At 38.8% G+C, this 16,726-nt stretch overlaps 1 protein-coding gene across 10 annotated transcripts in view; it reads left to right on the top strand.

Annotated features, from left to right (window-relative positions):
• The window catches only part of plxna1b (plexin A1b), a 145,354-nt gene that overhangs the window by 23,062 nt on the left and 105,566 nt on the right, over nucleotides 1-16,726 (top strand). For all 10 annotated transcript variants that reach the window (XR_013300516.1, XR_013300515.1, XR_013300514.1 and 7 more), the window contains exons 2-3: nucleotides 1,576-3,016; nucleotides 10,379-10,561. Coding sequence is in view for 2 of the 10 variants with exons in the window: in XM_077602058.1 (XP_077458184.1) it covers nucleotides 1,835-3,016; nucleotides 10,379-10,561 (1,365 nt within the window). In the remaining 8 variants the exon portion in view is untranslated. The remainder of the gene's footprint in view (nucleotides 1-1,575; nucleotides 3,017-10,378; nucleotides 10,562-16,726) is intronic.

The raw sequence follows: 16,726 nt of genomic DNA, 5'->3' as shown, positions 1-16,726 counted from the left end.
GCAAGGATCACTGGAGCCTCATCACTTGCCCTAAACCATTGCCTACTCGCAGGATTCCCAGTACTGTCAAAGCAAACAAAATTATCTAGGATCATGGCAATGACCCTTCAAGCTTTTTCGTTTTTCTTCGCCTCACTACGCAACCCTCATCAAAGCTCATGGTTTGTGATGACATAGCGAGGTGCCTTGCCAGTGAAAAGGGCAACCAATCAACTTCATCCTTTCCTGCTCCTTTACAATGTTTCTACTTGATGTGATAACATCTTCAGGCCCATTGGCTACCATAGCTATACATTCCCAATGCCAAGATAGGCTCTTTTTCTTAAAACTTGTAGTTCAGTTTCACATTCCTAATTTTATTTATTGTCCAAGTAAATACAATGAGTCATTTGCCTGATGCTTTTAACGACAAAGCAATATTGTTTTCCATACTTGCTCATGATGTATGTAGGAAAAGAAATGCACATTCGAAAAGACACATTTATTGCTCTGAGCCTGGTTAACAGACAAAATGACCTTCTCCTTGATTGATTGATAGATGGATAGCCTTGCTCCTGAGCATTCCACCATGCTCGGAGCAGGTGTAAGCCCAAGACTCCATTTTGTTATCTTCTATGTCATGTTTTTCCCCTCCCGTACCTTCTCGAGGTACATAATAATTCTTATCTTTTCCGATTTGAAGTGTTCATAAAACACTGTTTGTGGAGACACTTTGATAGTCAAGGTGAAATTGAAGCATGACTTCTGTGGGTCTGTGGTGTCCATTTAAGCATAATTATTTTATCATAATTAGCATTCAAAGATTTCTGTTCACTTCAAATGGAATTGGTTTTTTGAAGTACTAAGGCTGCGTTCGCACCACCTCACTCACACATACCATCAATTGTACGTATTATAGTTAAAATGTCTATTGCTATTTCTTATGCTCCGCCAAGTTTTTTGGGGAACTTGCACTAGCTATTTTGAATGGAATGCCCTGCTGTGGCAAACATCAGGAATATGTTCAGTTGAGTTTAAGCAATGTGATGGCAGCATCCATCTATATAGTGATGTATCTAAATTGATAATTATATCTATAGCAGGTTTCAAAACTGATTGCATTGACCCTTATCGGCGATGTCTCTTTAAAAAAACATTAAATTAAGGGTTAATAAATATTTTGTTGACCCCATTCATACCTTGACAGGAAACTTGGCTATGAATTGTTTTCCAATGTGACAATGGCTAGTGGCACTTTATCAAACATTTGCCTCTTCTAATTGAAGTTATAAAATATTACTGATTTTAATGTTGTGTCCATTACTCATACCAGAAAGCCTTATACTAGATGTACAGAGCCTTCAATAATTGGCTTATGCCTCCCCTGCTATCTTCCTTCATAATTAAATGCCAACACACATTTGCCTTCCAGACTTGATTTGATATCATTAATTCATCACGGTGGCAAATGTCAGCTTTTTTTTCTTCCTCTTTGTCTGTTTAATTTGTGAGCCTTTAAGCCCCCTCCATGCTTGATGCATAATCAATAGGAAATGTTCCTCAGTCACTAACAGTGTTTTTCTCTCTGCCTTCCAGGGCTCACGCCACATTCCTCAGTGGATGATGTTCCTGATGATGGTGTGCAACGCAGTGAACAGGACAGTGGATCAATAGAAGTGTTGCCTTCCCAACTTCATTTCCTTCTGTCTTGGTTACATGTTTATCATTGTTCCTTGACAGTAGACGAAAAACACTTAAAATCTCCAACTTGGTAGGCTAGTCTCAGTGCTTGCACTCCTCCACCTTCCTTTCTCCTACCCCCTCCCCTAAAGCTTCTCCTTTGGACAGCCCAACCATGTGCTCTCAAGCTCGATCAACAGTTTCCCCTGTTCTGGGGAACCTGTTTCCTGTGTTTGGGCTTCTACTAATCATGACATCATCCTTGTGTGGAGGCCAACCGCCAACTTTTAAACGATTCACACCTGCAGAGTGGGGGCTCACACATTTGACCATTCATAACAAAACCGGAGAGGTCTATGTAGGAGCAGTCAATTGGATTTTCAAGCTTTCCAGCAACCTGACTAAGCTGCGTAGCCACATGACTGGACCAGTAGTGGACAATGAAAAATGTTACCCTCCACCAAGTGTTCAGTCGTGCCCTCATGATTTGGCCCAGACACCCAATGTGAACAAGCTTCTCCTCATAGATTATGCCCAGAATCGCCTCATTGCATGTGGTAGTACTTCGCAGGGTATTTGCCAATTTCTACGTCTGGATGACCTTTTCAAGCTAGGTGAACCTCACCATCGCAAGGAACACTACCTTTCCAGTGTTGCTGAGTCGGGAACCATGTCTGGAGTCATTATTAGCTCTCCTCATAGTCAAACAAGCAAGCTGTTCATTGGAACGCCCATCGATGGCAAGTCTGAGTACTTCCCAACCCTTTCCAGCCGAAAATTAATGGAGAATGAAGAAAATGCAGACATGTTCAGCTTTGTGTATCAAGATGAATTTGTATCCTCTCAACTCAAGATTCCATCTGATACTTTGTCCAAGTTCCCTGCTTTTGACATATATTATGTTTACAGCTTTAGCAGTGAACAATTTGTGTATTATCTTACAATGCAGCTGGATACACAGCTCACTTCTCCAGACGCCAGTGGTGAGCAGTTCTTCACCTCCAAAATTGTGCGCCTCTGCGTTGATGACCCAAAATTTTACTCCTATGTTGAGTTCCCCATTGGCTGTACCAAAGATGGTGTTGAGTACCGCCTGGTTCAGGATGCCTACTTGGCCCGACCAGGCCGTCAACTGGCAAACTCTCTGGGAATCTCTGAGAATGAAGACATCCTCTTCACAGTCTTCTCTCAGGGTCAGAAGAATCGTGCCAAACCACCCAAAGAGTCAGCACTCTGCCTATTCACCCTAAGAAGAATAAAAGAGAAAATCAAGGAGAGGATTCAGTCTTGTTACAAGGGAGATGGGAAGCTCTCCTTACCATGGCTTCTCAACAAGGAACTGGCATGCATCAACTCTGTAAGTAATTTTAAACATTGGTTTGTTGTCAAAGACTAACATTTTTGATAGAAACATTGTTTCCTTTCACATTTTAAGGGATGGGATTATTTACATTATTTTCTATAATTTTCCCCCCCCAACAAAACATAAGACAATACAATATTTGGAACTCACCACCCGATTATCAAAATTCTTGGCATGTTTGACCACCTGTAATCTTTGACAATTTATGTCAAGAAACCAGATAATATTTTTCTACCTCTTTAGAAAATCCTTGCCCAAGTTACTGCTGCTTTAATTCTTATTTAATATTTTCATTTTGTGTGTAGTTACTCTGTCACCTTTCTTGATTCTCAAGCCAATCCACATTTGGAAACTATTCTATTCATCCCCACCGACATACTCATGTTACACACGTTAGAATTAAAATACCTCTAAAAAGCATTTTCTTTAAATGCAAGGGTTCTTCATAGTCCCTTGAAGGCCTCTTTGCCTGCTAAGCATAGACAATGGTATAAGTAAGAGGAGTATGCTCTCAAGTAACCGCATCCTCTCTCCCTGTTCATTTGCCTGGGATAAGGTGTGTTTTACTTAAGTGTAAGCAATGTGAAAGACCTTGCCAAGGCCCATTCACCCTCATTTCCCCCTCTTCACATCAAACCCATTGTAAAGTAACCAGGTTTCCAGTTCAGTGGTTGTCTCATTCTTTTTTGGGTCAATTTTCCTATGGCCTGTCACACAAACAAAAACTCGTATTCCTAAAACAGGATCTCATTTATTTCAATTGGACCTTTGCACTTTCAAAATGTAGCATATTCTTTAGAGTGTGTCTGTCTTTAAAGTATTGAAGTTTAAATATAGACAGGGCAGAGCGAGAATAGTGTGAGATCTATATGCAATACAGGACTATTTAGATGCTCAGGTCTTGCGCCGTGTGCTCTCAGCCATGAAAACTATAGTGTCTGCTGTGATGAATGCTTGGCCATCTTGTATCGTGAGGCTGATTACTCTGACCTCATATTTTATTCATGTGTGTCCAGTGAGCTTGGCTCATACGTAGCATTACAATCAGGTCATTTAAAAACAAGCTTTGTTGACCCACTTGTTACTGCTTAAACTTTGATATAAATATAGATTTGTGATAATGACCAACTATTTTTTTGTATCAATCCATCTAATCGTTAATCGTTAATACATTCTTCTAAGCTTGAAATGATTTTCAGTGTACTCCATCTTCACTGCTGCAGAAATTTGGCCATCCAGAGTGATCTTGGTTCACAAATGAGTTATTCATTCAGTCATTTTCCAATCTGCTTATCCTCCTGAGAGTCGCGGGCGTGCTGGAGCCTATCCCGGCCACCAATGGGCAGTAAGCAGTTGCCAGCCCATCGCATGACAGGAATGAGTTATTATGACCCCAAAGATAATACATGTGTTAATATTCTTTTCAAGCTTGCAGAAATGTTGATGTAAGATGAACAGAATAGCTACGCTATATGACAGCAATGAAGCCTGAGCCAGGTTAATGATACCTTCTCCCTTGACCTTAAGAAGTGGGCCGTAGGACCTTAAATCTGACATCACAGGAATGCCAGTTAAGATTTTATGTGTGAGCATGATCTGCTGTAATTGAAAATGACTAAATTCATTCAAATATACATGATTTTTATTCATTCTACTAAGATGCTCAACTAACCTGTAACATGTTAGTGAGTCAAATCCTTATCACCTATATTTTTTGCCATTTTCTCATTTGCTTCCTAAAGATCTAGTGAAATGTCTCTCTTCAGTGTGCTTATTAATTTCAAATCAATGTACCTCTGTAGAGTTAGTACGTAAGAGTAATTTTAACAGTACCAAAACAAATATTGATTAAAATCTTAATTAAGATAAAACTAAAATATGCTTTGTTACTGACTTAATACGTCCCCCTCTACTAGTTGTCTGGCTTGCTAAGAAACTACGAAGCATTTCTCCACCCCTATACATTCCACTAATCTGGTCTTTACTGTGCACTGACAATCGGACAATCCTTTCTTCCAATTTTTAAACACTTAAGCTCGTGGTTTTTGAGTCTCACCCACTCTTTCTAAGCTTCTCCACAACTTCAAATGTGCTTCAAAACCTTAAATGCCTTGCACACAACTGCATTTGACTGAGCAGTGTGGGAAAGCTGTTTGGCTTGACCCTGCATTACAGCGGTGAAGAGGGCAGGCCAGGGAGCAGAGCGGGAGGCCGGCACAGCTGTTAGACGCGTAGTTGTGATTGATGACCTGCGAGAGCTCCAGTACTCCCAGTGTGGACTTCTCCTATTTGTGCCGCATCATAATTTTTGGCCTCTGACAATCATTAGCATGATAGGTTTATGGGCACAGTGAGATGGTGGCTGGCAATGTTATGTCTTGGATACAGCTGACACGCAGACACACCTTCACCACGTACACCACCTCTTCGTGGTGTAACACAGCTGTAGCTTCTTGTGTTTATACTTTTATGTTTTTGTCCCGGAGATCTATAAATGAACCTCTGACCTTTCTCTTGATTTAGAAGTGGATCAATACAAAGCAGTTCCGCCAAGAGAGCGCACGTGAAAGGATGACTGTTTCAGGGTTAGTGTAGGACTTGAAATATATAAAGAAAAACAATATCTTCAAGTGTAGTGAAGAAAAGAAGCCATGTGGTGGGTTGCAACAGAGAAAGGAGTGCTTCATGCGAGTGTATCTACAAAAAGAAACGAGTGGTCAGAGAGCAAAAAAGCTACAATCACACAACACAGACAAAAGGCATCTGTAATGGGATAATGCATGCATACCATACATGTTATGAAGTGTTGATCTTTGTCAGAAGTTCATAGATCAATCAACCAGAGAATCAATCATTGTAAGGAATCCTTTGTTACCTGTGTTCATTTTTTATGCATATAAGCCAGCTGCACAGTGGCAGTATCGAAGGTGGTGGGTGAAACCCAAACAAAAATCTATTCAAACACTCATTTATCTTGTTCAACTGGAACCCTTTTCTTGCTATGATTAGATGACATTAGTCCAGCTTGAATAGGCAGGGAATATTTTTTTGTAGTGTTGTTCAATACTAAGCAAAGGAGAATGCACTCTATGAGACCCGCTCTTAACCTTATTATGTCCATCATGATGAACATCATTTAATGGGTGTAACTCACATTTGGACTGTGTATTACACAATCCTATTCTAGTGGAATACCCGGACTGTGTGCGGGCAAAAGTGATTAAGTAATTTGCCTTGATTAATTGAGCCCGAGTTGATGAGCAGAGTTAATTGGCAGTCTAAATGAGGTGATCTTGGCGAACATTCACTGTGCAGGTGACTTTCGTTAATGCTGCTGTTAGGTCACCTTTCAAGGTTAATATTTCCTGAATGTGGATTTTGCCATTTAAAAATAAATAAATAAGACCGATTTTCATTCCAGTCTGCAAGGGTGTGTTCTGAAGAGCACGCGTGAATGAGAGCGGGGGAGCTTATGTGTTTGAGCCAACAATGCCAAAGCGACTATGTGGTGAAGCCTTGTTCTCATCTCATTATTAGGGAACATTAGGAAAGCCTCAGGAAGAGACATTGTGCAGCTAGTGAGTTTGAGCAGCTCATTTCTTCATGAAGTTTGACCTTTCTGTCTTTCTCTCTGAGGAGAATTTAGATCCACAAAGCCCTTTCTCTCACCACAGTCTAATGATACTAATTGTCAATGTAATTGTGTATTGATCTGTGGCTTGTGTGGGTGGCGTGTTGCTTATATCATTATCAGGAGTAATTAGAAAATGTGGGCCAGACAATACGCCTGCAGTGCTGACATAGTCAATTGTAACAACATACACTGTTAGTTCATTTTTAACTATTGTAACATCACACTATGGTATTCACATTTTATGTACCCAGAAATTTTTCCACACAATATTCCTATTAATTTTTCAAAGCTTTATAGATTTAGTTTTGAAGGAAAGTCTTTCCTTTACAATAACTTTCCATGTTTTTCATGACCATATAAATATGCTGTTTTTAAGGTATATCGTTTTGTAATATGCATTTGCATTTCTGCTTATATCAAATTGGCAACACTTTCCCTCTAAAATTTTAATCAGTAAAGAAAATAAATTCAAAAAGTATTTTGAATAGTACTTTAAATTTTGTACAATTACAGGTGTTTAATTTTGTTTCTCCTATTAGTCTGTAGATTAGTAAAATATATTACAATACCATGCAAAAAAAGCTATAAAGTTGTAAATTTAAACATTTTGTTAGGATTATGAATTTCCCTATAATTAGATCCAGGGTTCTTTCCCTGCAATAAATCACCAGGAGTGCTTACATACACACACTGTAGCAACCCTGGGGGCATGGGGGTGGGGACGCACAGGTGACTAGCAATTTCTCTACAAGTTCAAAGCTCCTTCTGGGACTTCTGGGTAATTCATGAGGTGGCCTCTCCGACAATTGTTCACTCAGCTGTATACACTCAGGTGAAAGCACCTGTGCCTTCCAACCTAGAAAAACTTTAGTTGGGTGTATGTGTTCTATATCCTGAAAACTTTTATCATCTCATAGGAAAATTGTTAGATTCTGTAGAGCGACTGCCCATGTTTCACTCATTCATTCATTTTCTGAACTGCTTATCCTCGTGAGGGTAGTAGGGGGTGCTGGAGCCTATGCCAGCTAACATAATGCACAAGGCAGGGGCAACCCTGAATTGGTGGCCAGCTTCCTTTTTAGTGCCCTACGGAGAACTGTGTATTCTGACTTCTGAGTGTGTTTGTGTGTTTTTTGTGATTGGTAAACCTGATCCAGACTATAGGGAGGTATTCTATTAAGAGCATTTCTTACATTCATTCGTCTCTATAGGAAATGGAGTAACATTTTTAACCACTCTCCTCAAGGGCTCTTTACACTGACCCATGCTCCAGAGCCCGAGTGACCTTCTCGCACTCCATTTTTTGAATTGTCAAAATGTATGCACTTACAGAAGTAATTCACCTGATGCAGAGCTGTTGTCTACTTATCTGCAAGAATGCACATGCAGTCCAGATTACATAAATGAGAGTATGGGCTTTCCATCGAAAGAAAGAGTTACCTCATTGCATGGTAGTGGCAAGGATTGAACATTCTTTGCGGAGGGGTTGTCTGTCTCCCTTGCTTGAACACATAACCATAAATATCCATTAAACAGTCTTGTATTCCTTTGCACCCTGAGACAGAACACGCAAGAGATCAAGCCCATTGTTGACTTAAGAAGTAAATTGACTTTCCGACACATGCTCACACTTTGACATCAAAGTGAAAGATTGATACAGAATTGACAAGAAGCAATGAAAAAAGTTATACAGAGGAAGAGGCGAGGCAAGTAGAATGCAAAGAGTTACGTACTCCAACGTCAGTAAAGGGAAAGGTAAAAGAGAGAATAGAAGAATCAGAATAACGATGTATTGATGTGTGTTTCTGCTGCAGGCTATTTAGTTAGATTGAGAGGGTGCGGGCGGGAGGGTGTTATCTTTTTTCCTGTGTGGATCAATCAGATGATGTAGTGATAAGACTGTGGATTACACTGCCATTTACACACTCCCCAAGTGTGTGTACATAAGAGAAGAGTCTTTCTTACTACTTTCCTCTGGAGCATTTCATTAATGCACGTAGGCATCCCCACCGCTAATTGTTTAATCAATCTAGTATACCAACTTTGATTCACTTAAACTTTATATTATATGCACAAGGGTGTCATTCTCCAAGCTCATCAAATCATTAGTGCTTACTTTGTGCACTAATTTTGGAGAAGGCATTACCTAAATGGATATCGTAATACTAGGACGTCTACACCAAATTTTATATAGTCGTTAAAATAAAGAAGTCATCCATCCTTTTTCAAGGGTCAGTAGTACCAAATATCTTTACAAGGCTCATGGCTGTAATGGAGTTCATCCTTGATGATTTTGGCAAGAAGCAGGGTATACAATGGACTGGTTGAAATTACATTCTTACATACAATCATTCTCAAAATCAGATTTGCAATTTTACACAAAGGGCGATTTAAAGCTTATTGATCATTTTAAACCTTAGTTATATAAATTCTTCTGTACCTTGTAAAGTTACCATCATACTACATTGTAATAACGCCCACCCCACTCCTCCACATGCACACACACACATTAGATTGAAAACTAAAAATGTGGAGCTATGCTAGGAATAATTGTGTGCAAGTGATTAAGGCGTCATATGGGTCAGTGGAGTGCCCGGGGTGATAGTCTCTCTATGATACTGGAATGCTCCAGATTTTGTCACATGGTCACCAGCATGTCTGAGCACTTCACAATAAGCTTCAGCACCAGAGGGCTCAGTCTGGAACTAGGGGGAAAAATCTGCTTATTTGAATGGGCCACTTAACATGTAAGACCATCACGGAAAGTTGATAGTTTAAGTGGAATGATGTATCCTTAGAGAATTCTCCCCTCCTAGGTTTTCTTGTGGAAACAAATGAAAAGTGGGGTTTTTGAAAATGTAACTTTCAATGATGCCTTGTGGGGGGTATTCGAAACAAAGTGTCAAATTTATGACATGCACGATGTAACACAGTATAGCCGAATGGGATTCTTTAACACCAGAAAAATACATTATTCAAAATACGTTTTGCTTTTCATTATTGCTGTCTGGAATGTATTTCTCATCCTGAAAAAGAACCTTGGAAACACCATCAGTAGACCCTCAGTAACTTGTCAATTTCCAAAGAAATTATATAAATGAAAAATAACTATTTTACAGATAATGTGAAAATCACCAAAGACACGAGTCTCCAAATGCAAACTCCAAAGTGGAATGATTCGATTGCGATGCTTGCTCCACAGCCGTACAGCAGAAACCGCAGTGAACTCTCTTGCTGCGATGACAAATGCACACAAATCAAAGCTCCTTTCTGATCACACCCCTGTTGCAAGTTCAAGCAGTGCACGTCAGCTGGGATGTGCATTGATCCAAAGAAGCTGCAGGGGAAAAATGAACCAGACCCCAAAGTTTGAATTAATCAGTAAAAATGATTGATTGCCCAAAGCTGACCATACTTACTCAAATACCCTTAACACCATATGCCTGCAATTTTTCACTGAACTTTACAAACCAGCAGCATCCATCCCTTTATTATTTATTTATCTTCGGGCCCCACTCTTTGTGCTGTTTACACAGAACTGAAGCACGTTTGAAAAAATTAAAACTAAAAATCTTCTAAAAATGATTGCTAATACTATGTTAAACGTATGTGGTATTCTGCGTATCACTCGATGAAAAACACTTTTTCTTCATTCACAGTAAAGCTATTTGTTAATAATAAAGACATATCATAGAATGATTTGCCTTGTTTTCTTTCCCCAGCCTTTGCAGATCGATGACAACTTCTGTGGCCAGGACTTCAACCAACCTCTAGGCGGAACCAGCACCATCGAGGGCATGCCTCTCTTTCTCGATAAAGAAGATGGCATGACCTCTGTGGCTGCATACGACTACCGTGGAAACACTGTGGCTTTTGCTGGAACGCGTAATGGCAAACTGAAAAAGGTATGGATCATATGTATTTTCTCCTGATATAACCCATTTTGTTTTCCCCCTGAACACCACTTTGCGACTTTAGAATGTTTTGACTAAATTTCATGCCTACCCATTCAATTTCTTTTTGCACAAAACACCCACATTCCTATCACCACCACCCCACTGTGCACATATATTGTACTCGTACACACACATCAGTGCAAAGATTAAATGCACCGAGAGTAATTTTCTCCATGACATTTCAGGGCCGATTTGAAGCCCGTTAGTTTAACGAGCCGTTCGCAGCAAGTGTGTGTGGCTTTGCCCTCATTGATTGTCATATAAGTCACGCCAGATGTAAAATGTGATTGTTACCACATTCTGGTTTGCGTCCAATTTTAAACGCTCACTTTCAATCAATCTATTAGCGGTGATTCTTAGAAGCTTTTCCCTTTGGTCAGTTCTGTGATCAATTAAGAGGTTGACTGCAAAATTAGAGAAATTACTTGCGAAAGTACTGGTGTGTGTTCACACTCAATCTATAAACGGGAATAATGGTTACTCGTTAAAATTCTGGTAATTTCCTTTCTTACTTTTCAACATATGCAACTATTAAACAACATAAATATTTTATTAACTTAGTTGTTTAAGCATTTCAAATTCTAATTTTTTCTATGTATGTAATCTTTGCCACTCACACTGTGCACATTTGTATATGCCATGTGGCGTTCTGGAGGGCCAGAGGGAGGAGAACAATACAGGTTCGACTATGATGCAGTGTTGCACATTTGTCAAAATGACAGCTATTCACTGTCTTTACTTTGCAATTCTTGTGGCCTTTCTTCAGAGTTATTGTGCTCTCTGCTTGATAGATGTGTGTGAGGCATCAATATGGTGAGCAAGGTTTGTTTATGGATGTACACATGCATTCACACAGCAATCTCCTATCGATTACCTGTAAACTTTAGGATTTATGAAGAATGAAATGATGAAAGTACAAATAACAAGAGATGATTGAGCTTAAACTTTATATTCTCTTAATGAAACTAGGGTTGGGAGAATAATTCCATCTATTATGTGTAATTAATTGATGAGTATTTGAGTTTTAAATATGAACCATGGCAAAAATAGTTTGTAATCAACATAAGCACTGTTGACTCAATGTTAACAATTGAAATGTTTACAATTGTTTTGTTATTCACGCCTTATCGTTTTAATGCAGTGAAAGTGCAGTGTTTTTGGTCAATGTCAATTTTTTGAGGGTTCATGAAAATACTGGGCGAGCAGCGTTCTTTTTTGCTTTCCGATGGAAAACATTGTTGTATGGTCATGTTCATATAGCCATGCCTGAAGGCTTCTAGAAGGTGGGGGTGCGATTATCTGATGAATAGACTTCTGGAGGGCATTTTTCTGGTGTTTTAGACACGCGCTGTTTTAAAGAAAGGGCAGGAAAAGATTGATGGAAAGCAATTACTTTCACAATGCAGGTATTGCCTTTTTATGTATACAAACATCCATTTCTTTTATCAAAAGAACATTTTTAACTATATCATTTGTCATTTGGCTTGTCAGGAAAGAGAGAGCAACTGGATGAGGGATAGAAGGGATGAAGGTGGTGTCCGCTGGTGTGATTAACTAATTGCAGCGGTCATCCGGATACTGCTGTGGTCAAGGACACAGCAGTAGGCCAGCCCGACACTGCATTTAATATTTCGGATTAAAATCTCCATTTCATTTGGCTGTTTCATTATATCGAACTGTCCAACTTGGCCCGATATTGAATGTACATCTGCCCAAGCTTACATAGTTGAGTTTCTATATCCTGGTAAATTACGGCCAGTTAATCTTTCAGAATGACAGTACTGTCACAAGATAGAAAGATGATGAAATGAAAGACAGATTTGGTCAAAATAAATTTTCTAGTTTTTTAAAATAACAGTCCAAATACCTACAGCAGTTAAATAATTTATTTTCTTTCCTCATTTTCTTGAAGTAAGATAGGTAAAAAATTGTAAGGGGATTTTTTATCACCTTTGCTATCAGTTATTTAAGGGCTGTGGCAGTTAAGAATTTACAAAAGTTACTTTAAAGTATAGATGTATTTTGATTCATTATTATTAGACACAAGCAGAGGTTGCCAACTGTAAATGATTGTGTTTGAGCGTAGAAGTGTCCCCTGTATTTATACTACCCTAGTTACATTAATTTATTTGGTACTGAAAGCAGTGATGGGGCGTTCAATATGAGCCATCTGTTGTGTGTATTTGGCCAGTGAACCAGGTGGCGGGTGATCCCATTGCCCACTGTGTGCTCCCAGTGGCTGTGCCAGGCTCAGTATGGTTCGTGCTGAGGTTCCTCTCAGTGGGTTCAAGCTAAAGATAAGCAAAGGAAAGCAGAGATGAAAATAGCTTCAGCCGGCAATCTTTGCCCATGGCGTGCACCCCCACCACCAAACCTACACTTGAAATCCTAAATTCACAGCATTTCTCATTCCCTCTTTGTACATAGATTTTTTTCTACCTGTTTTTCCCTCATGAATGCGTACGTATGAGAAGGAAAGAGACAATCGGCAGTTCTATGCGGCTGTGGCAGGCAGATTGAAGGTTCTTCCTCTTTTTTTTTTGACCCGTTTTGCCTAAACTGTTCAGTATCCATATAGTAAATGTACCTAACATGGTGTCAAATTCAACATATTCTAATCACCTGCAATAGTGTGTTAACTTTGATGTTATTAAACAGTTTGATATGGCTTGTGCATATTGCGGTGTAGACCAAAATGGTGTATTCCACTGGGGCCACTTTTGTCACCATTGTGACAGGCTCTAATTGACTGATATTGTGCTGACCTGTCAAATTCCCTTGTGTGGGTTTGTGTTTTTATGTGGAATTTCTCTTGACACCTTTCCAACAAAATTTAAACATGATTACAAACAGAGAAAACTAATACTGCTCCTAGTGATTCTAAAGAGGTTAGATCACATGTGTGAGTGTGAATGTGTCATCTTTTGGCCTGAGCCACGAGTTGTTTGACCCGGGCAGCAGCACAGAGGCTGGCTTTGTGCAGGCGCTTGTTGGCTCTCTCGGTCATTAGTTCACACAACTGCATGTGGTAACAGACACACACACACATACACGGTGGATGAAAGCAAGCTGGGAAATGCAGAAAATGATGAAAGGGCTCAGATAGTGTTCAGACAGACTGCTCAAGACAAAACAGATAATTTACACTTTGCTTAAGTACATCTTTTTCCAGTTAATTTAACTCTTTCCCACAGCGCCATCAGTCATCCAATCTTATCAGGATGTTCCCAAATTAACATCAGAATGTGCCATTTTATCAAGTTATTTCTTTTCCTCCTGATGGCACAGTCTTAATGGCGGTTTCTCATTAGATACAGCCCAGTTAAGCCATAATGCGGGTATGTGAAGTCAAGCATGTGCAGCCTGTTTTTTTTCTTCTCTCTCTTGCTCCCCCTATCTCACTCTCACTCTTTTTCAGATGTTTTATCTTTTTTTATATATATTTTTTTGTCTCCCACTCATACAAGAGTTCACTCTTGGTATCCAAGATAATCAAATCTACTCAATCACATGAAGTCACAAGTTGGCTATCTGCTCCAAGCATTCCTTCTAAAGGCTAACCAAGGGCACATGCAGTAGGTGAACAGTACTGCTGCTGCATGCCGTACCACACTATATATTATTCATAGATAGACTCAGGAATTCATTTCTGTGTATTTTCATACTTGATATAAATCTCCGTATATTAATGATGGCAGTGTAACCACCTTCTCTCTTTATATTTAGACCAAAGTTATTTCAGCTCTGCTGCTTACAGCAAAACACCACCCACTAATTTTCAATTAGTTCTTTTTTAGAACTCTTCAGGCGTAATTTCCCATGCTCTGGAAGAGCAACTTCGTCTTTTGTCGCGTTTGGAATTTGCATAAATCTTCACACATTGTTTACCGGACTTGCACAACCTAACCAGCATAGCCGTACTTTGTTATTGTTAAATTATCTCCAGAGTGCCAAGCAACAATTAAAAAAAGGCTTTTTATGTACATGTTTTCTTGCATTTACAGAGATTAAGGTGTAGTTAAAATCCTTACACATGTTCAATTTCCTAATCAAATTTCAGTTATTCTCCATTAGCGTTCTAGTCATAAAATGAGCAATACCTAATGTAGTAATGTAATACTATTTTGTATTTAACAGCGATGTACCGTATGCAGATGGTTTACTACTATAAGCTTACGCATGACTCAAAGGCAACCTCATTCATATTTAAAATGCCATTGTGTAACCACAGTTATGAATTAATAACACTGCTCCTTAAGATAGTCTCTCTGTCTCCTTCGGCTCTCTTATTTTGTTTCATCTGCTAACATTTTCTCTTCACTCTCCAATTGGAATCAATGATTTCGATTCCTCTCTTGATAATGGTTAAGTGTTACATAGGCAGGAGCTGCTGTGTAGTGATGCTGTAGTCTCCCTTCCCCTATTAATAATGTTCTTTAATTAAAGTCAGGGGCTGGCAGCGCATACATGCTACATATGATGCTTAATTGCAGTACTGTTCAAGTAAGAAGAACTTACATCAATGTATACATATCAGATGCTCTAACCTTGAGTGCATACGCTATTAATTAGATGTAACACTTGAATTGTAAGGGTAGATATTATGAAAGGCTTTTAGAAAAAAAAAATTCCTTATCAACTATGATACCCACTCATTCATCCCGAACAGTCTCATTAAAATACTTTCTGCAATTGTACCTTTTTATCCTGGAAACTTTTCATCTGCTATAATGATCCATATTTCTAAATGAGTATTGGTTGCTTTGAAGGGCACTATTAATTGCTGCCAGTTAATTGTCTCCTTATCAAATTCTCATATGTAGCTCCGAACGTCATTGACATCCATTATCCAGTTTTTCTATACACTCAGGTTCTCACTTTCAAAGTGCAAGTACACATGCCACTGATGGTGACAATTCATATCCTGAAATGCTCATTGTTTTTGCATTTTAACTCACTTTTGCTCTATGCTGACTGCACAACACTCATTCACCACTTTTGGATGTCAGTTTTAATTCTCCACTCTCTTGGGAAAATGAGGCCACACGAGTAGACCATGCAAGAGGGAGCTTGACAAAAAATCTCTTATTAAAAAGAGGGCATCAATAATAAATGTTTCAGGATAGAAAACAATTTTAAAGACAAATCCGATGAATTGATATCAGTTGGGATACATGCATGATGCCAGCAAGCATTAGATATCATGCTTCTATGCCTTCTCCAACAGACACTATAGTACTGAAATTTCATTTCCATGGCAATAGTCTCCAGTGTTTTTTTTAGAAGGGGTAAAACCCACTACTAAATATTACATATGCAATGTAGCATTGATACACTTTTGCTAAATTTGGCATAAAATTATGAATGAAAGCTTTCACAGTCATCATTGCATGTTTTATGCATGAATTTGTTAAATGATTAGTCACTTAATCTTTACTACAAGAGACAAATTTATAATTTTCTCAGCTACAGTTCATCATTAGTTTTTAGTATTTTGTCAGTCATCTTAAAACGGCATCTACCTCCCAAACTAATTTTAAAAAAGGCCTGACTACTTCATTCTTGACTTTGGTATATGGATTACCGGCATACCAAATTTTAAAAACAGGACAAAATACAAATGTATTAACATGATCCTGTTATAGATGCGGCATGTCAACAGAACATGGAGGAGAATGCTCAGATTTACGTCATATTAAATAGTAAGCTTTAGACAGTGAAAGGATCAGTATTTAGTGTTTCTCTATTAATACGATACAGTAATGGATAAGCGTGTAATTTGTCTGTTTTGCCACACTAGAAAAAAATGCTAAGATACTATAAACCTGATGAATAGAAAGAGTCCATTCCCACAATAATTTAATAAATATTCTCAGTGGGAAAATTGGATGCAGGGAGTGGCAGAGTATCTTGTGCAAATAACGCAGAGGGCCGAATTACCTTTGGCCCACAACGCTATCTACCTCAGTGTCTTATTTCCTTGTGATTAAACCCAGCATCTCACCATGTATGCTTTGGCTTAGAAGACTCAATCTTGGCAATACACCACCTTCCATCAGTCCTTAACTACCACATACTGAAACTACATAAACCTTGTAATATAAACACAACTTT

This window comes from Stigmatopora argus, chromosome 6 (assembly GCF_051989625.1).
Source record: "Stigmatopora argus isolate UIUO_Sarg chromosome 6, RoL_Sarg_1.0, whole genome shotgun sequence".
In the NCBI taxonomy this organism is placed as follows: domain Eukaryota; kingdom Metazoa; phylum Chordata; class Actinopteri; order Syngnathiformes; family Syngnathidae; genus Stigmatopora; species Stigmatopora argus.
Note: the sequence above shows the minus strand (reverse complement) of the source record. Positions and strands in the feature narration are given on the sequence as shown.